We start from the raw sequence: 27150 nt of genomic DNA on the forward strand, positions 1-27150 counted from the left end.
AGTGTGGAGTATAAACGGTTATGGAATGCAATAGAACAGAATGGAAAATAATGAAATGGAAGAGACGAGAACAGAAAAGAAGATCATAGTTGTGTAAAGTTGGTCCTCACCTTGGAGGCTCGCCTCTCATTCTTGATGGCCTGCATCATCCCCCGTCTCCCGATACTGTCCCGTGGATCATGCACCGTCGGCGAGCTCAGCTGGGATGCCACCTCGGAACTTGGAATTATGCTAATATACTCTGAGGGGGAGGTGTTTAGGAGGCTGGTCTGCCGGACATGCTCTGCCCTTTTCTGGCAGCTCAGACTCCCTTGTCTGCTAGGAGGAGGAGCCTCAATGTTTATGGGTGGGACTTGGAAGTTTAGGGCCGGGGATCGGTGGTTTGAGGGAGTGGGTGGCGGGTGTAGTGGCTGATGGGAGGGAGTCTTCCCCTCGTAGAGGAAGACGGTTGCCTGGCGCTGGAGGACCTGGAGAAAGACAGACAGGATGTGATATTACAGCGGTCTAATTTTGTCCTACTGTTCTTATGTCTTATGTCTGTGTTTGCTGTGTGTATGAGCCACATGCCTTTTAAGCCAAAGACACATCTCCATTCCTATCAAAAAGGGAGCAAATCAAAACATGCCAACACCATCTTAGTGGTTGTAGCCGACAAAGTTGGGCCTGTGTTATATTTCCTCTCTGACAGACCAATGAGATTCAATCAGAGGCGGGACAAATACATGGCTAGCCAATCAAAAGATAGAACATCAAATGGCTATCCAATTAAAACATTCTGACAGACCTGTACGGTTAGGTAGTAGGACACCACCATGATGACCAATGGGATGAAGAAGGCCACGAACGAGCCAATCAGCATGAAGTGCTCCTCGTTGAGGACACAGCTTCCATCAACAAACACCTTGTCCTTGTTATGGAGGCCGATGACCGGGATAGGCATTGACACTCCTAGTAGAAGGAGAGAGAGAAAGAGCGAGTGATTAGAGAAGAAGAGAGAGAGATTAGAGAGAGACCGTTAAAGACATTGTCCTTGTAAAGGCTGATGACCGCGATAGGCTTGGACACTCCGAAGATAGAGGGAGAGAAAGAAAGAGAGGGATGAGATAGTAGGGAAGGAGGGAGGGGAGAGAAAGAAGATGGGGATAAGAGAAAGAAAAGGAGAGACAGATGAAGACGTTGTCCTTGTTGTAGATGCTGATTACTGTTATAGGCATCGACACTCCTGAGAGAAGGAGAGAGATAAATAGAAGGATGTGGCGAGGAGAGACATGACGAAATTGTCCTTGTTGTGGAGGCCGATGACTAGGAAAGGTATGGATGAAAAAATAGAAAGAGAGAGAGAAAACAGGGATGAGAGAAGGAAATAAAGAGAGGAGTGGGACGGAGGAGAGGGATCAAGACTGTTTTTGTTGTGCAGACCTAATAAGCTTTAATTAAACGTAGAGAAGGATGAAAGAAGAATACAGAGGGTTGAGAGAGAGAAGAGAAAGGTAAAGAGAGAGCGAGAGAGACAGAGAGACACATAGACAAAGACAGATAAAAGAGTAATTCCACGCATCCCTCTAATCCAGGGGTGTTAAACTTATTTTTCCAACAGGGGCTGCATTCAGTCTTCAATGAGGTCCGTCAATATGTGCATTTTAACTTTCATTTCTGTGATTATTAATGAGCTTGACACAGTCAAGAAACTGCATGAATTTGGAAAGTACTCAGACCCCTTGACTTTTTCCGCATTTTGTTCCGTTACAAAAACCAACCCATAAGGTTGAAGGAATTGTCTGTAGAGCTCCGAGACAGGATTGGGTCGAGGCACAGATCTGGGGAAGTGTAACAAACATTTTCTGCAGCATTGAAGGTCCCCAAGAACACAGTGACCTCATTCTTCAATGGAATAAGTTTGGAACCACCAAGACTCTTCCTAGAGCTGGCCGCCCTGCCAAACTGAGCAATCGGGCCTTGGTCAGGGAGGTGACCAAGAACCTGATGGTCACTCTGACAGAGCTCATGAGTTCCTCAGTGGACATGGGAGAACCTTCCAGAAGGACAACCATCTCTGCAGCACTCCAATCACAAATCAGGCCATTATGGTAGAGTGGCCAGATGGAAGCAACTCCTCAACATAAGGCGCATGACAGCCCGCTTGGAATTAACCAAAAGGCACCTAATGGACTCTCATACCATGAGAAACAAGATTCTCAGGTCTGATGAAACCAAGATTGAACTCTTTGGCCTGAATGCCAAGTGACACGTCTGCAAGAAACCTGGCACCATCCCTACGGTAAGGCATGGTGGTGGCAGCATCATGCTGTGGGGATGTTTTTCAGCAGCAGGGTCTGGGAAACTAGGTGTTCAAGAGAAATATGAATAGAGCAAAGTACAGAGAGATCCTTGATGAAAACCTGCTCCAGTGCACTCAGGACCTCAGACTGCCGCAAAGGGTCACCTTCCAACAGGACAATGACCCTAAGCACACAGCCAAGACAACGTAGGAGTGGCTTCGGAACAAGTCTCTGAATGTCCTTGAGTAGCCCAGCCAGAACCCAGACTTGAACCCGATTGAACTTCTCTGGAGAGACCTGAAAATAGCTGTGCAGCGACGCTCCCTATCCAAACTGACAGAGATTGAGTGGATCTGCAGAGAAGAATGGGAGAACCTTCCCAAATACAGGTGTGCCAAGCTTGTAGTATCATATCGAAGGAGATTCAAGGCTGTAATCGCTGCCAACCACAGTTCACAATACCCTGGCAAGCTGTGAGAATACTTGATGGATGATGGAAGCAGCGTGTTGTTTTATTTATTTTGTTTAAAGCCTTGCCCAAGCCATAGCTCTAACCTTAACCACTCTGAATTAATGCCTGAACTGTTAACCTTTGAATTGTTTCTGTTTTAAGCCTGTAACCACGCGAAATTAACCCCGTAACCACGCGGAATTATAGCATCCAAAAATAGACGTTCATCCATCATACTTCGAATTTCGCGATTGGTCTACCTCGGACCATGTCATCTGTTTAAAACACACACGCACGCACGCACGCACGCACGCACACACACACAGAGAGGGACAGAGACACTGAGGCACACACACAACCTGATCTTTCACCCTGTCATCTGGCTGTCTACCAGACCCATTGACTTTACTTATCTATCCCATCCTAAAAGAGAGAAAGAGAGAGAGACAGATAGAGAGAGAGAAGGAGAGAGAATCATGTCTGTGTCAGTCTCACACAGTTTTGGAATACCACCACGCTTTACAACGAGAGAGGGAGGGAGAGAGAGATGGAGGGATAAACAGCTAAATAGCCAAGAGGTCTAGATGAGTAGGCAGAAAAAGAGGAAATAACAAAGTCTCCGTCTGCCTCTATTCATCAACATTTCCTAAAGGAGTACTCTGTGCGTGTGTGTGGGTGTGACGCATGCACCCATATATCCCCTTACCTACCTATAGATATGGTCCACACAGCTGCTATCTTCAACATAGCTTTAGTTCTGGAGTTGAAACGGCTGTGCTCTATAGGATTTCTTATGGCCACGTATCGATCCAGAGATATAGCACACAAGTGCATTATACTGGCTGTAGAGAAGAGAACATCCAGGTAGATCCAGATAGGACACAATGCACTGGGCAGGGGCCACGCATAGTCTGGAAGAGGAGGGGGGGGGGGGGGGGGGGGGGGGGGGGGAGAGAAAGTCAGGTTAGATACAGTGCCTTCGGAAAATATTCAGACCCTTTGACTTTTTCCAATTTTTTTTTACTTTACGGCCTTATTCTGAAATGGATTAAAACAAAAACGAATTACTCAGCAATCTAAACACAATACCCGATAATGACAAAGCCGAAAACAGGTTTTTAGAAATGTTTTCAAATGTATTAAAAATAAAAAACAGAAATACCTTATTTACATAAGTATTCAGACACTTTCCTATGAGACTCAAAATTGAGCTCAGGTCCATCCTGTTTCCATTGATCATACCTGAGATATTTCTACAACTTGATTGGAGTCCACCTGTGGTAAATTCAATTGATTGGACATGATTTGAAAATAAATACACCTGTCTATATAAGGACCAACAGTTGACAGTGCATGTCAGAGCAAACACCAAGCCATGAGGTCGAAGGAATTGTCCGTAGAGCTCCGAGACAGGATTGGTATGAGGCACAGATCTGGGGAATGGTACGAAAACATTTCTGCAGCATTGAAGGTCCCCAAGAACACAGTGGACTCCATCATTCTTAAATGGAAGAAGTTTGGAACCAACAAGACTCTTCCTAGAGCTGGCTGCTGAGCAATCGGAGAGAAGAGCCTTGGTCAGGGAGGTGACCAAGAACCCGATGGTCACTCTGACAGGGCTCTAGAGTTCCTCTGCGGAGATGGGAGAACCTTCCAGAAGGACAACCATCTCTGTAGCACTCCAACATTCAGGTCTTTATGGTAAAGTGGCCAGATGGAAGGCACTCCTCAGTAAAAGGTACATGACAGCCCACTTGGAGTTTGCCAAAAGCCACATAAAGACTCTCAGAACATGAGAAACAAGATTCTCTGGTTTGATGAATCCAAGATTGAACTCGTTGGCCTGAATGCCAAGTGTCACGTCTGGAGGAAACCTGGCACGGTGAAGCATGGTGGTGGCAGCACCATGCTGTGGGGATGTTTTAAAGCAGCAAGGACTGGGAGACTAGTCAGGATCGAGGCAAAGATGAACGGAGCAAAGTACAGAGAGATCCTTGATGAAAACCTGCTCCAGAGCGCTCTGGACCTCAGACGGGCACAAAGGTTCACCTTCCAACAGGACAACGACCCTAAGCTCACATCCAAGACAACGCAGGAGTGGCTTCGGGACAAGTCTCTGAATGTCCTTGAGTGGCCTAGCCAGAGCCGATCGAACATCTCTGGAGAGACTTGAAAATAGCTGTGCAGCAACACTCCCAATCCAACCTGACAGAGCTTGAGAGGATCTGCAGAGAAGAATGAGAGAAACTCCCCAAATACAGGTGTACCAAGCTTATATACCCAAGAAGACTCAAGGCTGTAATCGCTGCCAAAGGTGCTTCAACAAAGTACTGAGTAAAGGGTCTGAATACTTTATATTAATTAGCCCAAAATTCTGAACCTGTTTCTGCTTTGTCATTATAGGTTATTGTGTGTAGATTTATGAGGGAAAAAACTATGTAATCAATTTTAGAATAAGGCTGTAACCTAACAAAATGTGGAAAAAGGGGTCTGAATACTTTCCGAAGGCACTGTAGTTATGACATTTTCAGGGCTGAGGTGGAACACAGAGATGATTCAAATTAAAGCAGTATGAAATGAATATGCAATATTATGCAACGTATGCACGTAATATGCAAATGAGGCAGTACTGAAAACATAGTAACTTAAACCCATAATTTAAGTCAAGGTGATGTTATTAACACATCTTCATGTTTTATGTAAAACAGAGTTTGTAAAAATGTATGCTAATTAAATACATAATAATATGCTAATTATTCTGTACAGCATGTTAAACCAATATATTTAAAATCAGAGGGTCATATTGTTAACATAATTGCTGTTTTATGCAGAAGTGGGAGCCACACACACACACCAGGGGTGGTAAGAATAATTGGGATTACATGACCCAACCCAACTGATTAGGCCTAGAGTGCCAAATAATATGCCCAAGCCTGTGCCCATGCCACCTGCATGCACACACACACACATACACATACACACACACACACACTCCCACAGCACCGCCACCAACACACACACACCACATGACACACATAGAATGAGTATACCAAACATTAGGAACACCTTCCTAATATTGAGTTGCACCCCCCTCTTTTGCCCTCAGAACAGCCTCAATTTGTTAGGGCATGTACTCTACAAGGTGTCGAAAGCATTTCACAGGACTGCTGCTTTTAGTGTCTGTGTGTCCTTGTGTGGTTTTACTGTGTATTTATTGTGATGCGTGTATTGGCTGGTGCATTACCCTTTTGGGGAGTAAATGGGCTATCAGGTTTTACTGTTTTACTAGCTATCTTTTATATTAAGTGGTCACTTTCTGCGGTTTCTCCCCAGGTAGTAGTTTAGTAGTGGTGGGATTACTGTTCTTGGTTCATCCCAGATTGCCCGTTACGTGATAAAACATGCATCCTTACAGTTAGCTATGAATGAGTTCTGTCATCTTTCATTCTCGCTGTAACAGAAGTTAAGGTTAGGCAATATTTTAAGAGCATTCTATTGCATTCGGAGAGTAGTAATCAAGTTAATGTGCGTTACAATGTATACTTCTACATTGTGTGTTTGCCAAGCATCTCTGCTAGTCATTTTATCTGAGCGTGACTCATATCTACCATCATCGTGCTTGGCCCAAATTCCATGGACCGCTTCTGGTGCTGTCCAGCAGCCCGATATCTTTTTCTAAGCGGATGGCATTTGTCGTCGGCTAAACATTACTGGGTCTGTCCATTACTAAGTGTATATTCACAGAAGTGGGCATCCTGAGTGGCGCAGTGGTCTAAGGCACTGGGGATGTTCTTGTCCCATCGCACTCTAGCGACTCCTGTGGCGGGCCAGGTGCAGGGAACGCTGACACAGTCGCCAGGTGCACGGTATTTCCTCTGACACATTGGTGCGGCTGGCTTCCGGGTTAAGCGGGGATTGTGTCAAGAAGCAGTGTGGCTTGGCTGGGTTGTGTTTTGGAGGACGCACGGCTCTTGACCTTCACCTCTCCCGAGTCCGTACGGGAGTTGCCGCGATGAGACAAGATTGTAGTTACTAGTTGGATACCATGAAATTGGGGAGAAAAATGGGTAAAAAAATAAAAATAATAATAACTAATATATATATATATATATATATATATATATATATATATATATATATATATATATATTCACAGACTCATTTTAAGTTGACCTTAACCTTTATTCCTCAGATTTAAAGTTATCACCTTGGACCTTAATCAAATCAAATCAAATGTTATTGGTTGCATACAAATACTATTTAGCAGATGTTATTGTGAGTGTAGCGAAATGCTTGTGTTCCTAGCTCCAACAGAAAGTGAAAAATCTGAAATCGAGGCTCTGTTCCAGGGCCTGCCTATAAATGTGCTTGAAATCTATTAGTATACATGCACTTCATACGCCTTCCACTAGATGTCAATAGGCTGTGAGAGGTGGAATGGGGTTTCTAGGTATTTCTATGGTCAAAAGATAGAGCTTGGAATGACATGACCCCCGAATTCCTTTGTTCAGGAAGCGCATAAAGGTCATCAGTATTGGCTTCTGAAAAGCATTCGCTATAGACGTCTAATATCTCCGGCTTTGATTTTATTTGATAAATGTGATAATATCATCGTAAAGTATGTTTTTTCAATATAGTTTTATCCGATTATTGAAATTTTTTCGGGAGTTTAGGCGTGTTGCGTTCTCTGCGTTTGATGACGATGGACAGCTTAGCGCCACTTGGCTAGTTTTGCTTGGTAATTCGAGAGGGAAAAAGGCCATTCTAAAACCAAACAACGATTGTTCTGGACAAAGGACCCCTTGAACAACATTCTGATGGAAGATCATCAAAAGTAGGACCCATTTATGATGTTATTTCATATATCTGTCGAACATGTTTACTATTAGTTTGCGCCCAGATTTTGGGCGCTCTCTCGCTATAACGTAAGCTGCATGTCGTACTGAAGTTAGGTTTAGAATTCTAACACGGCGATTGCATTAAGAACTAGTGTATCTATCATTTCCTATACAACATGTATTTTTTAGTAAAGTTTATGAATAGTTATTTGGTCAGAATAGGTGAGTGTCAGAAATATATCCGGACATTCTGGGAAAAAGATGCTAAGTTTTCACAATGTATAACCACGGATTTCAGCTCTAAATATGCACATTTTCGAACAAACCATATATGTATTGTGTAATATGATGTTATAGGACTGTCATCTGATGAAGTTTATGAAGGTTAGTGAAATAATTAATATCTTTTGCTGGTTTTGACGCTATCGCTACTGTTGCCTTGAATCAATGCTGTTGTGTGGTTGGTTATTGTAGTAAGCTAATATAATGCTATATTGTGTTTTCGCTGTAAAACACTTAAAAAATCGGAAATATTGGCTGGATTCACAAGATGTTTGTCTTTCATTTGCTGTACACCATGTATTTTTCATAAATGTTTTATGATGAGCATTTTGGTATTTCAATTTGGTCTCTGTAATTGTTCTAGCTGCTTCGGTGCTATTTCCAATTGTAGCTGCAATGTAAAACTATGATTTATACCTGAAATATGCACATTGTTCGAACAAAACATAGATTTATTGTATAACATGTTATAAGACTGTCATCTGATGAAGTTGTTTCTTGGTTAGGTTGGTTTTGTGCATGCTACCTGTGCTGTGAAAAATGTCTGTCCTTTTTTGTATTTGGTGGTGAGCTAACATAAATATACGTGGTGTTTTCGCTGTAAAACATTTAAAGAATCGGACATGTTGGCTGGATTCACAAGATGTGTATCTTTCATATGCTGTATTGGAATTGTTAATGTGTGAAAGTTAAATATTTCTAAAAAATATCTTTTGAATTTCGCGCCCTGCACTTGGACAGGCTGTTGTCATATTGAGCCCGACACCGGCCTGCAGCCATAAAAGGTTAATGTTATACTACCTGCATGCTGAGCATGGGCGGCACCTGGCGCACCTCTGTTCAACATTAATGCTGGCGATAAATGACAAGATACTGGAACTCATCATGGCTCGGGTTCCTTGGTCAGCGCTGTGGGCTACCTCTGAGCTATCAACCACCCAATTCTGCATCGGCGCCACTACTGCCTCTCATTTGGTCTCGGCTTCACTCTCTAGATCATGCTCATGATCTAGCTCATTGTTCAACACCATAGTGCCGTCAAAGCTCATCACTAAGCTAAGGACCCTGGGACTAAACACCTCCCTCTGCAACTGGATCCTGGACTTCCTGACGGGCCACCCCAGGTGGTAAGGGTAGGTAACAACACATCCGCCACACTGATCCTTAACACAGGGGCCCCTCAGGGGTGTGTGCTCAGTCCCCTCCTGTACTGCCTGTTCACTCATGACTGCACGGCCAGGCACGACTCCAACACCATCATTCAGTTTGCCGATGACACAACAGTGGTAGGCCTGATCACCGACAACGATGAGACTGCCTATAGGGGGGAGGTCAGAGACCTGAACGTGTGGTGCCAGGACAACAACCTCTCCCTCAATTTGATCAAGACAATGGAGATGTTTGTGGACTACAGGAAAAGGAGGACCGAGCACACACCCATTCTCATCGACGGGGCTGTAGTGGAGCAGGTTGAGCGCTTCAAGTTCCTTGGTGTCCACATCACCAACAAACTTTCATGGTCCAAGCACACCAAAACAGTCGTGAAGAGGGCACGACAAAACCTACTCCCCCTCAGGAGACTGAAAAGATTCGGCATGAGTCCTCAGATCCTCAAAAGGTTCTACAACTGCACCATCGAGAGCATCCTTACTGGTTGCATCACTGCCTGGTATGGTAAATGCTCGGCCTCCGACCGCAAGGCACTACAGAGGGTAGTGTGTACGGCCAAGTACATCACTAGGAATAAGCTTCCTGCCATCCAGGACCTCTATACCAGGAGGTGTCAGAGGATGGCCCTAAAAATTTTCAAAGACTCCAGCCACCCTAGTCATAGACAGTTCTCTATGCTACCGCATAGCAAGCTGTACAAGAGCGCCAAGTCTAGGTCCAAGAGGTTTCTAAACAGCTTTTACCCCCAAGCCATAATATTCCTGAACATCTACTCAAATGGATACCCAGACTATTTGCATTGACCCCCCCCATATCTTACACTGCTGCTACTCTCTGTTATTATCAATGCATAGTCACTTTAATAACTCTACCTACATGTACATACTATTACCTCAATTACCACGACTAACCGTTTTCACCGTACATTGACTCTGTACCGGTACCCCCTGTATATGTCCTCGCTATTGTTATTTTACTGCTGCTGCTTAATTATTTGTTACTTTTATTTCTTAATTCCTTTTTTTTTTTTTTTTTTTTTAACATATGCTTTATTTTATAATTTTTTGTTAAACTGCATTGTTGGTTAGGGCTTATAATTAAGCATTTCACTGTAAGATCTACACCTGTTGTATTTGGCGCATGTGACAAATATATATATATATATATTTTAAATCTTGACTGTGTCAGTCCTGCTGTCCTGTAGCTATGTTGCATAGGTAGAATATCCTCATAGACCAAGATGACAGCTCATCCTGTGTCAGCAAGGCCACCTGGCTGTGCTAATTAGATATGTTGCATATTTCCCATGTACCAAGATGAAAGCTCATCTTGCCTCATCGAATGTACTTAACGGTGCGTCATATGAGAAATAGACATAGTGCTACATTAGATCATGCTACACATAGTTAGTATTCCCACATAGGCCTAGAAGACAATAATTGAATGGTAAAATGACCTTAGCTGGTCTATTGAGAGCTCCTAAACGGCAATGAGTTTCACTGCCAGTACCATGCCTCATTAAGTTGGCTTTGATGGACTCAAGCGTGGTCAATAGCATAGATGTTTCCGTCTTTGCTGGATACTTCATATAAAGTACATTGCATATACAGTGGGGTACAAAATTATTGACATCCCTAATCAAAAGTTTAGTATTTGGTCCCGTCTTCCATGCATGCAATGACTACATCAAGCTTGTGCAGTTTTGTCACACAACCGAATGTCACAGATGTCTCTTCAGAGGCAGACGTGAAGGTCCTGAACTTGCGACGTCTGAGGAGTATTTCTACTAAAGCCCTTTTTTTTATGTGAAAAACATATTCTGATTGGCTGCGCCCATGGCTGCGCCCCTGCCCGGTCATGTGAAGTCCATCGATTAGTGCCTAATTAATTAATTTAAATTGACTGATTTCCTTATACGAACTGTAACTAAGTTAAATCGTTGAAATTATTCCAGGTTGCGTTTATATTTTTGTTCAGTATAGTATATATGTTATGTTTAGGATGGTTACATAAGACAGATGGTTAATTAAGGCAACAACAAAAGTAAGGTGGTTGGTCGGAGGCTTAACTTAAACTTCTAGCAAACCAAATGTTGCGAGTTTGAATCTCATCACGGACAACTTTAGCATTTTAGCTAATTAGCAACTTTTCAACTACTTACTACTTTTTAACTACTTAGCATGTTAGCTAACCCTTCCCCCCTAACCTTAACCCCTAGCATAGCTAATGTTAGCAAGCATTAGCCAACTAGCTAGAATTTGTAACATATTGTACATTTTGTACATTGTACATGTACATTTTACAATTTCATAACATATAATACGAATTGTAATTCGTAACATATCATATGAAATGGATGATAGACATCCACAAATAAATACATACCATACGAAATGAGGTGACTCGGATTAAAGTACAGAATAATACGAATTGCCCTGTGACCAGGTTGAGTAGAAGGGTTTGGATTTCTCCCTGAACACAATGGCTGCCATTTTCAGACCATTCTGGAACTTTGAGGGTTCATGACATAGCCCCTCTTGTAATTTAATAGGATCTCTCTGCAGAAGAGTATCTACAGTGGTTCTTCCTTTAAAAGTTGTCATACCTGCAGCACAGCTTTGCCAGGTGCTACGGAATGGTATGGCATGTTGGAGTGCATGAAGTCATAGTATTTTACTGTCAGCCATTGTTGCCATTAATGCTAGTTCGACCACCAGAGGGCATCTCTGTAGGCTAACTATTCTAGATACACTCTCTCTCTAACATAAACAGAGACCACAGAACACAAACTAACAGTGGAGGCTCCTTAGAGGAGGAAGTTGATCAGCATCCTACTCATTGAAATGTCATAAAATAAAAACATTTTAAAAAGTTATCCTTTTTAGATAAAACTATACTAAATATATACATTGTCACCAAATAATTGATTAAAACACACTGTTTTGCAATGAAGGTCTATAGTAACTTCAACAGCATTCTCTGGGGTAGCACCATGGTGTAACCGTAGGACAGCTAGCTTCCATTTTCCTCTGGCTACATTGACTTCAAAATAAAAACTAGGAGGCTCGTAGGCCTCACCCCCTTCCATAGATCTACATGGTAATTATGACCACTTCCGGAGGACGACCTCCAACCAATCAAAGCTTTTGCAGTATGAACTGACATGTTGTCCATCCAATCATAGGATTAGGATCAGAGAATGAAACTAGTGTGTTGTATTGGGATTGTGCCACAGAGCATTGTGGGGGGGGGGGGGGGGTGTTCTAATGTGTTGAGAAGCTTGGTAAGTTGGTAACATTACTGGATAGAGATTGAGAATGAAAGTGATATTTTAGCATTTTGGGGAAATTATTCAATTCAAATTAATTTCCTCAAATTACAGGAGACGGAGGAGGTAGATAATTAGTTTTCTTGATTTTAGAACTTTATTTTTGTGTCCAGTTAGTGCAATTTATTTCAATTTCCCGTGCTAACTTCAGTAGCAAGTAGCAGTAGCTAACTAGCTACCAGTGCGAGCATGCAGTTTCAGCACCAGAAGTGCAGAATGGCCAATGCTAACAAAAATGTTCTGGACTTTTTGTTGAAGAACACCTTTCTCTGGGGTACATGGAAAAGATGTGAATTTAAACAGAGGGTTGACTTCTGCTTGAAATCAGTTTCATGAAGAAGGATGAAACATGTGTTGCGTTCAATACCAATTGGTATAGAAAGTATATCTGGTTTATAGGGAGCCATTCATCAAGCTGCCTGTATTGCTGGCCTTGCCTGCTTTTTGGAAAGTCTGAGCCTTGGGCGAAAGGAAGGTAGGTATAGTGACCTGAAGAACATCAATCGTTCAGCTAAGCGGAATAAAAAAGCAGGGAGCATATCAGTGGAGGCTCCTCAGAGGAAGAAGTGGAGGACCATCCTCCTCAGTGAATTTCAGAACATGATTTTTTATAGTGAAACATGAAAGCTATTTTTAGATAAAACTGTACTAAATAGATTCACATGTAACCAAATAGTTGATTAAGACACACTGTTTTGCAATAAAGGAATACACTAGCGTCAGTGGCACTTTGTAGGGTAGCACCATGGTGTACCTGGAGGACAGCTAGCTTCCATCCTCCTCTGGGTACATTGACGTCAATATAAAACATAGGAGGTTAACTTCTTGTCAATGGGGGGAGCTGTTAGCACTTTGTAATAATGACGTTCCCAAATTAAACTGCCTCGTACTCAATTCTTGCTCGTACAATATGCATATTATTATTATTATTGAATAGAAAACACTCTCTAGTTTCTAAAACCGTTTGAATTATATCTGTGAGTGAAACAGAACTGGACTTAGAGCAATTTTCCTATGTGTATGTGAGAATGCCAAATTTTGCTAGCTGCTCTGAGACCTGTGTATAAATCTGCCTGTCTTCTATTGGTTGAGATGCACTGCATATGCCTTCCCCTGGATGTTAGCGAATAGGGAGAATTGAAATGGAGTCTCTACGTAGATCTCAAAGGTTATAAATCACTTGGCAAAGACGTGTCTGTTCTTTTCCCTCTTCGCTCTGACGCACTGAGGACCTTGGCATATTGTACTAGAACCATCGGTTATAGATCTTAGACATTTCCGGCTGTGTTTTTATTTGATATAGGCTTTAAAGACATCATAATCTTGTTATTTTAAACCGAATTATATCAGTTTATGTCAGTATATTGCGATTTTCGGGTATTTCATTTCCTGGCGTTCTAGGGGGTTGGGTATCTCTCTCTCATGCGAATGTTTATTGCTAATTGCAACGTTGAAGAGGACGTTATACAACCTAGCAACGATTCTTTTGGACAAAGGACACCTTTCCCAAGATTCTGATGAGAGTTCATCAAAAAGTAAGAACTATTTATGCTGATAATTCGTTGTTCTGTTGAAAAATGTCAAATGCATAAGCCGCCATTAATTGCAGTGCAGCCTCGCTTTATCGCACGCTGTATTTTGAAGTAACGTTAATTTTAAAAATGTAACCCAGCGATTGCATTAAGAACTAATTTGTCTTTCAATTGCTGTCCAACCTGTATTTTTTAGTCAAGTTTATGATTATTTATTGATTAGAATAGGTGCCTCTCCAAAGATTTCTCCTGACATTTTCTGGGCAGCTTGGCAACTTTACTCATTGTATAACCACGATTTGTGCCGCTAAATATGCACATTTTCGAACAAACTCTATATGCATTGTGTAATATGATGTTATAGGACTGTCATCTGAAGAATTCTGAGAAGGTTAGTGAAAAAATGTATACATTTTGGTGGTTTATACGTTATCGCTATTTTGGCTTGAATCGATGCTGTTGTGATGTTTGCTATTGTGGTAAGCTAATATAACGCTATATTGTGTTTTCGCTGTAAAACACTTATAAAATCTGAAATATTGGCTGGATTCACAATATCTGTGTCTTTCATTTGCTGTACGCTGTGTATTTTAAAGAAATGTTTTATGATGAGTAATTAGCTAATACACGATGGTCTCTGTAGTTATTCTAGTTGCTTTGGTGAGAGTTGTGATGGTGGCTGCAATGGTAAACTATGATTTATACCTGAAATATGCAAATTTTTCTAACAAAACATATTTATTGTATAGCATATGTTATCAGACTGTCATCTGATGAAAGTGTTTCTTGGTTAGTGGCTATTTATATCTTTATTTGGTCGAATTTGTGATAGCTACTGATGCAGTAAGAAAAGGGTGGAGTAAAAAAAGTGGTGTATTTTGCTATCGTGGTTAGCTAATAGATTTACCTATTGTGTCTTCCCTGTAAAACATTTTAAAAATCAGAAATGATGGCTGGATTCACAAGATGTGTCTCTTTCATCTGGTGTCTTGGACTTGTGATTTAATGATATTTAGATGCTACTATTTACTTGTGACGCTATGCTAGCCTATGCTAGTCAGCTTTTTTTTACTGATGGGGGTGCTCCCGGACCCGGGTTTGTGAGGAAGTAGAGGTTAATCGTTCTCACCCACTTCCATAGACTTACACAGTAATTATGACAACTTCCGAAGGACGTCTTCCAACCTATCCGAGCTAGTACTGAAAGCATAGCTAGCTAGCTGTGTGCAGCGGGGGGTTTTCGCCTGGTGACAGACATTTGATTTGTTGTGAACTGAAATCCACAAGCGAAAGGAAAAGGTGAGAGGAGGAGAGCACATCGATAGATGCGAGAAGGAATTATACACAATATACAACGAGCTGTTTGTATGTGGCTGCTATGAAAGTAAACTGTGTTTGCTTGTGATCAGGGGTGTATTCATTGCGCCGATTCTGTTGAAAAACGTTTCTTGAACTGAAGCAAAGTAAACCGTATGAAACGGGGATAAACATACCTGAATTTGTCCAATAGAAAGTCTTGTTTGCAACTGTTGTACTAATGATTACACCCTAGATCAGTTAGATGCAGGCAAGAGTGCAAAGCTGTATTGAATGTGTCACCTTGATTACAAAAAATTCTCTCGACCTGTACACCTACGTTTGAAACTTTCATTCACAGGCTATGTTGAACCAATCTCATAATGAGTAGAGGGAAAATTTGAGTATCACGTAGTAGCCTAAACATATCGATGTTACATTGAGCTGGGTGAATGGAATATGAATGACAATCATCAAATGTCCAGTTATAGAAATAAGCCCATGTTAATAAAACAAAAACATCCTCCTTCCTCATTTTAAATGGCACCGACCGCCCCTGGAGCACATAAACTCATCAAAAAAAGAAACGTCCTCTTACTGTCAACTGCGTTTATTTTCAGAAAACTTAACATGTGTAAATATTTGTATGAACATAACAAGATGCAACAACTGAGACATAACCTGAATAAGTTCCACAGACATGTGACTAACAGAAATTGAATAATGTGTCCCTGAACAAAGGGGGGGTCAAAATAAAAAGTAACAGTCAGTATCTGGTGTGGCCACCAGCTGCATTAAGTACTGCAGTGCATCTCCTCCTCATGGACTGCACCAGATTTGCCAATTCTTGCTGTGAGATGTTACCCCACTCTTCCCACCAAGGCACCTGCAAGTTCCCAGACATTTCTGGGGGAATGGCCCTAGCCCTCACTCTCCTATTCAACTTTGTCCCAGACGTCCTCAATGGGATTGAGATCCGGGCTCTTTGCTGGCCATGGCATAACACTGACATTCCTGTCTTGCAGGATATCACACACAGAACGAGCAGTATGGCTGGTGGCATTGTCATGCTGGAGGGTCATGTCAGGATGAGCCTGCAGGAAGGGTACCACATGAGGGAAGAGGATGTCTTCCCTGTAACACACAGCGTTGAGATTGCCTGCAATGACAACAAACTCAGTCCAATGATGCTGTGACACACCGCCCCAGGCCGTGACGGACCCTCCACCTCCAAATCGATCCCCGCTCCCGAGTACAGGCCTCGGTGTAACGCTCATTCCTTCGACGATAAACACGAATCTGACCATCACCCCTGGTGAGACAAAACCGCGACTCGTCAGTTAAGAGCACCTTTTGCCAGTCCTGTCTGGTCCAGCGCCGGTGGGTTTGTGCCCATAAGCGACGTTGTTGTCGGTGGTGGCTGGTGAGGACGATAAACACTGCCACTGCCTTACTGCCTACAAACCCTCAGTCTAGCCTCCCTCAGCCTATTGCGGACAGTCTGTGTACTGATGGAGGGATTGTGCGTTCCTGGTGTAACTCAGGCAGTTGTTATACCCATCCTGTACCTGTCCCGCAGGTGTGATTTTCGGATGTACCGATCCTGTGCAGGTGTTTACACGTGGTCTGCCACTGCGAGGACGATCAGCTGTTCACCCTGTAGCGCTGTCTTAGGCGTCTCACAGTACGGACATTGCAATTTATTGCATTGGCCACATCTGCAGTCCTCATGCCTCCTTGCAGCATGCCTAAGGCACGTTCATGCAGATGAGCATGGACCCTGGGCATCTTTCTTTTGGTGTTGTTCAGAGTCAGTAGAAAGGCCTCTTTAATGTCCTACGTTTTTATAACTGTGACCTTAATTGCCTACCGTCTGTAAGCTGTTAGGGTCTTAACGACCGTTCCACAGGTGCATGTTCATTAATTGTTTATGGTTCATTGAACAAGCATGGGGAACAGTGTTTAAACCCTTTACAATGAAGATCTGTGAAGTTATTTGGATTTTTACAAATTATCGTTGAAAGACAGGTCCTGAAAAAGGGGCATTTCTTTTTTTGCTGAGTTTAAATGCCCACATCAGATTCAAGCTTCTTGGGAAAAGCCGCATCGATCATCTAATGGACGAATGTCTGCGAATTCAAGCCGCGCAACACAAAGAGAAAGTAAGACACAGGGATGTTCTCAAACAGCTTATCGACACCACTGCATTTTTGAGTATGCAAGACTTGGCTTTTAGAGGACACGATGAGAAGGAAAGTTCTGCTAACAAGGGCAACTACAAGGAGCTTGCAGAGGTAAATGCACTTTACGGTACTTTACTTGATGAACATATGGAACTTTCGACTGTCTTTTCTGGAATGTAGAAATCAATTCAGAATGATTTTATAGCTTCCATCGCATTATACATTGAAAGTTAGATTAAAGAGAGAGGTTGACACACCTACATTTTTTCAAGCGTGCTCAAGTATGCTTTCCACTTTCCGTCTGTATTGATTTAGCAAAGGAGATAACACATAATCACTTCGGACAGACACAAGCAAAAACTGATTACATGAATGTGGCAGCGGCCTAGCCTACACCCAAACATTAGAGATCGGACATGCTGTATGGGATGAAAACAAGAGGATTCTTCAGTCTGATCAACTGTAGGCTACTAATAATAGCAGTTGCATACAGCCTATGCGCCCTGTCCATCTGGTCAGGGTAAACAAATTGGTAAAGTTATGTATTTATAGTACATTTTTGTGTCAGGAGAAAATGTGAATGTGATCAAATGTGGTTTATATTCAAACTTGGGCTGACTAAGCTGCCTATACTTTTAACTGGATTTAATCAATCAACATAATAGTGATGATAGATGTGAGTTAATGTTTTATTGGGCCTACAGTTGCATTGGCCTGCATGACCCAAATATGCATAAAGCAAGCTCAGCCCTGTGAGTTCTGTTGTCTATTAGTTGTTGTCTCTGCGTCTGGATAGAGGAAATCCCCCTCTTAATCTAGTCTAAATATAATTCATATGAACAAGTATACGGTTGGGTTTTCTTTTTAAAACCATGTGACCTGATAAGGAAAAACTGGTCCCATCATAGCCCATGTAAAACCTTTTTACAACGGATTAATCACTGTCATATCACTGTCAGGTATGTGGATGATCAGGGCTTTATTCAGGAACGTTTCTTTGGCTACTTTGATGTGTCAAATGGGCGAGATGCTCAGACTGTTTGACTTTGTGAATTCTGAGATGTCGGAGTTTAACCTACGATAGCGCAGCTGTTAAGGAATGCATCTGCTATTTGTATTTACAGCTACTGTAAGTCCCTTCCTATTCCCTGATTTAGAGGTGATAACCACTCCACTGAAGCCACGTCTCATGTGCCCACTCATCCACTGTTTCCTCTCCAAGCACTATGAGTACCCCTATCAATTTTCTCTCATTACTGTATGTAGAGTCAATCACACACACACAAACACAATCACATTATTGCACATGAATTATTTTACTTCTTGCTTGGACTAACTCATTCTTAGCTCTTTTGTCTAGCTATGTAGTGTATTGTGTTGTTATTTTTTGTCTTCCCAGTCAAATCCTGTCTTTCCTTCAGTGGAAGAGTTGAGCTCTTCCCCAACACCATCCATCCATGATGAGCCTGTCCTGCACTAAAGCCTCTGAACACCTCAACCCCTGTCCTGCTCTGAAGTCAAGCCTCTGAACACCTCAAATCATGCCTCATACCCCCATTCAATCACTGTTGTGATCCCTTCCCAACACTGTGTAAGTAGCCCTCTCATTCCCATTCCCTATAATATTGTACGATAAATGTATTCATTAAATGCTTTAGGTTAAAATACTTCGTCTTTGACGATTTTTGAAACATGCTTTGTCATCTCCGTGTGTTCCGCGCCTATACTGTGGGTCTCTCATCCTCCTAAAATGTTCAAGTCACCAGCCTCCACTTCTAACTAAGATACACTATTGTACTCTAAGACAGAGATTCAGTTTACACAGACCACTAACACAGCACACTAACGGTTCTCAATACACTCATAGTCTCACAGAGAAAGAGACAGATTTAGAGACACACAGAGAGAGAGACAGATGCAGAGACCGTTTACACAGATCACATAGCGCCAACGATTCTGGATACACAGAGAAAGTTTAAACAGACCACACAGAGCACTAACCACAAGAAATACACTCCCTGTCTAAGAAACTGAGACCACAGAACCAACCTCAAGACCGTTTACACATACCACACGGTATGGCCAGTATCCCCACCAGCCACGGCCAGTGGGAGTTATGCACAGTGTAGTTCTACTCACCATAGAGTATGTTGATGAGGGATATAGGCATCACTAGTATCCCCACCAGAATGTCGGCCACGGCCAGAGACCTCAGGAAGAAGTTGGTGGCATTCTGAAGCTTTTTCTCCAATGAGACAGCTAGGATGACCAGGATGTTTCCACACACCGTCAGCACGATGATGACCAGGATGAGGAGTGCCGGCCAGTTCTTCTCCTTCAAATACAACCAAACTTTATTTGTATGGCACCATAGAATGAGAATGACTAGAACAGCCATAGAATATCTGAACCTCTGACCTTGGCACATGACTGGTAAACTCATGGGTACACTCAAAATGGCTAACCTGGTATTGTAGTGATTGTTGCACTATATATAGCATAAAAAATAAATAATAATAATAGAGATAAATAAAACACACTAACCTTCATGGTTGGTGCTCGAATCACCGCCTCTGTCTGCGACGACCCCAACGACAGGTTAGCGTCTACTCCTCCAGCCCCGACTCCCCAGGGTAGACTCTGGTTGAGTCCAAGGTAGGTGGAGTTGTTCCCCCCTGGCAAGACCATCCAGCCCCCTACCTCCAGAGAGTCCGTGGCGGAGGATCCGAACCCGCTCAGTAGGGCTACCCCTCCTGGACTTCCCATCCTGGGAGGGTCTCCTGAGGCCTGGAGGTCCTGGCTGGACCTGCACTACTCCCCTGTCACCACTAGAGGGACCAACCCAGAGGACCATGCGACATCAACAGACTTGGGATTGGTTTGGTTAGGGATAAAAATGTGTTGTCTTGTAATGGGTAGTCCAAGTTCAGGTCCACTTAGAAAGTCTAGAGACTTGGAATTGATTTAATCTGGGTTCTGGGTGAAAATAGTGTTAGAGTGGGATCTAGTTACGGTTTAGTTAAGTTCACAAAATGGATAGTCAAGACTCCAGGTTTAGGTCCACTTGAAAGTAAAGGAAGAGTTGATTGGTGGTTATATTTCCTCTTATACAGTGGAGAAGGAGAACGCCCCAGGATAAGCTCTTCTTCAGAAGTCACATGTGAAGGACAAGCTGAGCTGGTCAGTGTTGCCCATTGTTTCATGTTTTTGGTAACTTTAGAGTAGAAGACCCAATGTTTCTATGTTAGAAAGCTCTAGAGAAAGGGAATACAAAAACATTGAGTTTTACTCTCTCTCTCTTTCAATCTCTCATTGTGTGTACATGAGTGTGTGCACAGATCTATGTGTATATGTATGTATGTGTGTGTGTGTATTTATGTGTGTGTGTGTGTGTGTGTGTGTGTGTATCTACTTGTATATTGTTCATACTGTCTATATACACCACATATCTATATTCCGACATGACTCTTTCTGATATTGCACGTTGTGATATTTTTTAATCTCTAGTTTCTTCTTTTTTAAACTTTTTTTCCCTCTTGGGATGATTTGTGTATTATTATTGTACTGTTAGACATTTACTGAACTGCTGGAGCTAGAAACAAAAGCAATTCACTGCACCTGCTTTAACATCTACTAATCTATGTACAACTAAACTTGGATTTGATTCGATTTTTTAAGATAAACAGCCTACAGCCTCAAACACTGTAATCCCACATATAAATCTAATGCAGTTTGTGAGGCTTAGAATAATGAAATAGCTACATTAATGGGATACAGTTTGTTTATATGACGCGGTTCAGATGATACATCCCAGACCAAGAGAGCGCTACAGGCAATGCAGTTAAACAGGGCTATAAAACAGTAATACATAAAACATAAAATAGATAAGATGTGGCATGCGTCCCCAGGTCCTCAAAAATTCTACAGCTGCACCGTAGAGAGCATCCTGAACCAGTTGCATCACCGCCTGGTATGGCAACTGCTCGGCATCTGACCGTAAGGCACTATAGAGGGTAGTGCGTACGGCCCAGTACATCACTGGGGCCAAGCTTCCTGACATCCAGGATCTATATAATAGGCGGTGTCAGAGGAAGGCCTAAAAAAGTGTCAAAGACTCCAGTCACTCCAGTCAGTTGTTGTGTGTGGGATGAGACCAATGTACAGCACCAGTCAAAAGTTTGGACACACCTACTTATTCAAGGGTTTTACATTGTAGAATAATAGAGAAAACATCAACACTATTAAATAACACATATGGAATCATGTAGTAACCAAAAAAAGTGTTAAACAAATCAAAATATATTTTCTATTTTAGATTCTTCAAAGAAGCCACCCTTTGCCTTGATGACAGCTTTGTGGAATAGGGCCAAGAGTATGCAAAGCTGTCATCAGGTGGCTACTTTGAAGAATCTAAAATAGAAAATATATTTTGATTTGTTTAACACTTTTTTGGTTACTACATGATTCCATATGCGTTATTTCATAGTTTTGATGTCTTCTCTATTATTCTACAATGTAGAAAATAGTAAAAATAAAGAAAAACCCTTGAATGAGTAGGTGTGTCCAAACTTTTCACTGGTGCTGTACATTGGTCTCATCCCACACTCAACAAGACTTTATCTGCTGTGACACTCTGTGGAGATTAGGCCTGGTGGTCAGGTTACTGTAAACTTGGTATCATTTGATTGGTCAATGGTGTTTGGTATTAGGTTGAATGAGTTAAACCTTCAGATGTTATAAATGGCGTTAAATACCATTGTTTTCTCTCTTATCCTGTAGCCAGTCCATGGAGTAAGGTTGTATGATCAATTCTAATTTCTTAGGCTTCTAGGCCTCTGGCCTAGTAGGCATCTCTTTGTGTATGCTTTGTCCTGTAAGTTAACTTTAGGATCTATATGCCTAGAATAATACTTTGTTAATGTCAGTATTGCCTTAAGCTTTATGCCTTGTATGTGAATTCGTTCATTTTATTATGTAATTAAATACAATTAAATAAACATTTCTTGATTGCCTATTACTGTAAATCAACCATAGTCTCTTCCATATTGCTTTTTATCTTATGGAGTCAAACAAACATTTTAATAGGCTAATTGCTTAGTCTTATTACGAGTCGCATGTTAGGTATGTTTATAATATGCATATGTAGCGTGGTTCCTTCTGCGTTGTGTACATTTAATCAGGACACTGCCAAAACTGGAGGTCTGCTGGTTGGATTTTTTATTTTTTTTTGCCCTGCACATGAAGAGACAACACACAATATCTTAGCCCTTGGCACAGTCACAGCTCTCAGGCACCTCGCTAGCTGAAGGCCAGGCAAAAGAGAACAATAAGGGCGTATGGAAATACAGATAGCCCGCGATGGACCAAACCAAAATATACAAAACTTTTACAATCACGTGTATGTACAGTATAGATATGAAAAAGTGTTTGTACACCAAAAAAATAACATTAGCTTTGCAGCTGTAATATAATTTAAAAAACACACTGAAATATTATTATTATCAAAAAAGATAAGATCCCCTCTTGACCTGGCCTATTCGAACTGGTCCTTGTGTGCAATTTGGTGCCTAATCTAGGGGAACAACATCACACTGCTACATTCACCCCCACTGTTTTACACTAGATTATAGGCACAAAACAAAACACATTACCTCGAAGGTAACAAAGCAAAGAAAGAAAAAAAACATTTCACACCCACAGGGCGACAGAGTAACCCAGTGTAGTCCCTTAATTCTAGACCCACAAATGGTCGACCAGCTGAAAAGCTATCCCGTGAAGGATTATGAAAAATAAGGGGTAGCTAATCCTTTATTCAACCGTATACGAAAAATGCCACATACATTTTATGTTGATAGACTACACACAAAGTTGTATGAATTGTCAAATATATTAGACTATTTTTTTATTTTTTTTGTTTCACCTTTATTTAACCAGGTAGGCTCGTTGAGAACAAGTTCTCATTTGCAACTGCGACCTGGCCAAGATAAAGCATAGCAGTGTGAACAGACAACAGAGTTACACATGGAGTAAACAATAAACAAGTCAATAACATGGTAGAAAAAAAGAGAATCTATATACAATGTGTGCAAAAGGCATGAGGAGGTTGGCAATAAATCGAATAATTACAATTTAGCATATTAACACTGGAGTGATAAATCATCAGATGATCATGTGCAAGTAGAGATACTGGTGTGCAAAAGAGCAGAAAAGTAAATAAATAAAAGCAGTATGGGGGGTGAGGTAGGTAAATTGGGTGGGCTATATACCGATGGACTATGTACAGCTGCAGCGATCGGTTAGCTGCTCGGATAGCAGATGTTTAAAGTTGTTGAGGGAGATAAAAGTCTCCAACTTCAGAGATTTTTGCAATTCGTTCCAGTCGCAGGCAGCAGAGAACTGGAAGGAAAGGCGTCCAAATGAGGTTTTGGCTTTAGGGATGATCAGTGAGATTCACCTGCTGGAGCGCGTGCTACGGGTTGGTGTAGCCATCGTGACCAGTGAACTGAGATAAGGCGGCACTTTACCTAGCATAGCCTTGTAGATGACCTGGAGCCAGCGGGCGAACATGTAGCGAGGGCCAGCCGACTAGGGCATACAGGTCGCAGTGGTGGGTCGTATAAGGTGCTTTAGTAACAAAACGAATGGCACTGTGATAAACTGCATCCAGTTTGCTGAGTAGAGTATTGGAAGCTATTTTGTAGATGACATCGCCGAAGTCGAGGATCGGTAGGATAGTCAGTTTTACTAGGGTAAGTTTGGCGGCGTGAGTGAAGGAGGCTTTGTTGCGAAATAGAAAGCCGACTCTAGATTTGATTTTGGATTGGAGATGTTTGATATGAGCCTGGAAGGAGAGTTTGCAGTCTAGCCAGACACCTAGGTACTTATAGATGTCCACATATTCTAGGTCGGAACCGTCCAGGGTGGTGATGCTAGTCGGGCGTGCGGGTGCAGGCAGCGAACGGTTGAAAAGCATGCATTTGGTTTTACTAGCGTTTAAGAGCAGTTGGAGGCCACGGAAGGAGTGTTGTATGGCTTTGAAGCTCGTTTGGAGGTTAGATAGCACAGTGTCCAAGGAAGGGCCAGAAGTATACAGAATGGTGTCGTTTGCGTAGAGGTGGATCAGGGAATCGCCCGCAGCAAGAGCAACATCATTGATATATACAGAGAAAAGAGTCGGCCCGAGAATTGAACCCTGAGGTACCCCCATAGAGACTGCCAGAGGACCGGACAGCATGCCCTCCGATTTGACACACTAAACTCTGTCTGCAAAGTAGTTGGTGAACCAGGCAAGGCAGTCATTAGAAAAACCGAGGCTACTGAGTCTGCCGATAAGAATATGGTAATTGACAGAGTCGAAAGCCTTGGCCAGGTCGATGAAGACGGCTGCACAGTACTGTCTTTTATCGATGGCGGTTATGATATCGTTTAGTACCTTGAGCGTGGCTGAGGTGGACCCGTGATCGGCTCGGAAACCGGATTGCACAGCGGAGAAGGTACGGTGGGATTCGAGATGGTCAGTGATCTGTTTGTTGACTTGGCTTTCGAAGACCTTAGATAGGCAGGGCAGGATGGATAGAGGTCTGTAACAGTTTGGGTCCAGGGTGTCTCCCCCTTTGAAGAGGGGGATGACCGCGGCAGCTTTCCAATCCTTGGGGATCTCAGATGATACGAAGGAGAGGTTGAACAGGCTGGTAATAGGGGGTGCGACAATGGCGGCGGACAGTTTCAGAAATAGGGGGTCCAGATTGTCAAGCTCAGCTGATTTGTATGGATCCAGGTTTTCCAGCTCTTTCAGAACATCTGCTATCTGGATTTGGGTAAAGGAGAAGCTGGGGAGGCTTGGGCGAGTAGCAGCGGGGGGGGGGGGGGGGGGGGGGCTGTTGGCCACGGTTGGAGTCGCCAGGAGGAAGGCAGCCGTTGAGAAATGCTTGTTGAAGTTTTCGATTATCACGGATTTATCGGTGGTGACCGTGTTACCTAGCCTCAATGCAGTGGGCAGCTGGGAGGAGGTGCTCTTGTTCTCCATGGACTTTACAGTATCCCAGAACTTTTTGGAGTTAGAGCTACAGGATGCAAATTTCTGCTTGAAAAAGCTGGCCTTTGCTTTCCTGACTGACTGCGTGTATTGGTTCCTGACTTCCCTGAACAGTTGCATATCGCGGGGGCTCTTCGATGCTATTGCAGTTCGCCACAGGATGTTTTTGTGCTGGTCGAGGGCAGTCAGGTCTGGAGTGAACCAAGGGCTATATCTGTTCTTAGTTCTGCATTTTTTGAACGGAGCATGCTTGTCTAATATGGTGAGGAAGTAACTTTTAAAGAATGACCAGGCATCCTCAACTGGATGAGGTCAATATCCTTCCAGGGTACCCGGGCCTGGTCGATTAGAAAGGCCTGCTCGCAGAAGTGTTTTAGGGAGCATTTGACAGTGATGAGGGGTGGTCGCTTGACCGCGGACCCGTAGCGGATACAGGCAATGAGGCAGTGATCGCTGAGACAAACCCACAAATCCACAAATCATTCTAAGACACACTTAGATTACTACATATACATAAAAAGAAAAGGTAGGCAATATCCTACCGTCACTATGGGCCTCCCGGGTGGCGCAGTGGTCTAGGGCACTGCATCGCAGTGCTAACTGCGCCACCAGAGTCTCTGGGTTCGCCCCCAGGCTCTGTCGCAGCCGGCCGCGACCCGGAGGTCCGTGGGGCGACGCACAATTGGGCTAGCGTCGTCCGGGATAGGGAGGGTTTGGCCGGTAGGGATTTCCTTGTCTCATCGCGCTCCAGCGACTCCTGTGGTGGGCTGGGCGCAGTGCGCGCTAACCAAGGGGGCCAGGTGCACGGTGTTTCCTCCGACACGTTGGTGTGGCTGGCTTCCGGGTTGGAGGCGCGCTGTGTTAAAGAAGCAGTGCGGCTTGGTTGGGTTGTGCCTCGGAGGACGCATGGCTTTCGACCTTTGTCTCTCCCGAGCCCGTACGGGAGTTGTAGCGATGAGACAAGATAGTAATTACTAGCGATTGGATACCACGAAAATTGGGGAAAAAAGGGGATAAAAAAAAAATATATATATATATATATATATATATATATCCTACCGTCACTGAGAAACCAAGAACTGTTTCATTTCCTGTGTAGACATAGTTTGGATTAGCCTATTCGCGTACGTAATAAGTCTACCTAGTCTAGTCCGAACACCATAACCCAAAAACCTAGCAGGAATGTCACGGACAGTACTAACCGTGCTCAGAGGTCTAACCTCAGGATGGGCAGTATTACAGATCGGCATATCCGGCGCCAGCACACTTTCAGTTACCGACTCAACACTAGTTGTGTCAGACGACTGATCAGAATCCTGGTAGATTGTCACAGACCACACTGACAAAGCATCTTCAACCAAGGTAACATCATCTGTCACAGCATCATCCACACTGAATGGAGTTTCGCTACCAGAACTCTTGTAGGCTTCGGGGATATCTCTCTGGTCCACTTCTGCTGAGCACACCTCACTTAAGGGGACTTCATACGGTTGTTCCACTTCACTTCCATCAGCTGTCCCTTCACCATCCTCTTGGAGCATCCTCCCAGAAGACTCAGGAAGGCCTGCTACCCAGTGGACAGTCCTAGCGTCACTCCCAACAATTTGGCTGGACTCTGCAGACATCTCAGAGATCACGTCACCACTCGATAGAGATCCGTGACCCGCAGGTTCCTCCCACGAAGGCAAAGGCAGAAAGTTGACTGGCATAATCAGGTTCCTATGCACAGTTTTGATGCGTCCAGTGGTAGGGTGTT

The 27150-nt window shown here is 42.9% G+C and overlaps 1 protein-coding gene across 1 annotated transcript in view; it reads right to left on the reverse strand.

The window, feature by feature from the left end:
- Nucleotides 1–27150, reverse strand: part of LOC129865631 (5-hydroxytryptamine receptor 2C-like) — a 263848-nt gene that overhangs the window by 2188 nt on the left and 234510 nt on the right. The window contains exons 3-7 of the mRNA XM_055938557.1: nt 19904–20613; nt 19499–19694; nt 3441–3641; nt 785–948; nt 111–467 (exon numbers count right to left, since the gene is read on the reverse strand). Coding sequence (XP_055794532.1) covers nt 111–467; nt 785–948; nt 3441–3641; nt 19499–19694; nt 19904–20125 — 1140 coding nt within the window. The 5' untranslated portion in view covers nt 20126–20613. The remainder of the gene's footprint in view (nt 1–110; nt 468–784; nt 949–3440; nt 3642–19498; nt 19695–19903; nt 20614–27150) is intronic.

This window comes from Salvelinus fontinalis, chromosome 11, assembly GCF_029448725.1.
Source record: "Salvelinus fontinalis isolate EN_2023a chromosome 11, ASM2944872v1, whole genome shotgun sequence".
NCBI lineage: Eukaryota > Metazoa > Chordata > Actinopteri > Salmoniformes > Salmonidae > Salvelinus > Salvelinus fontinalis.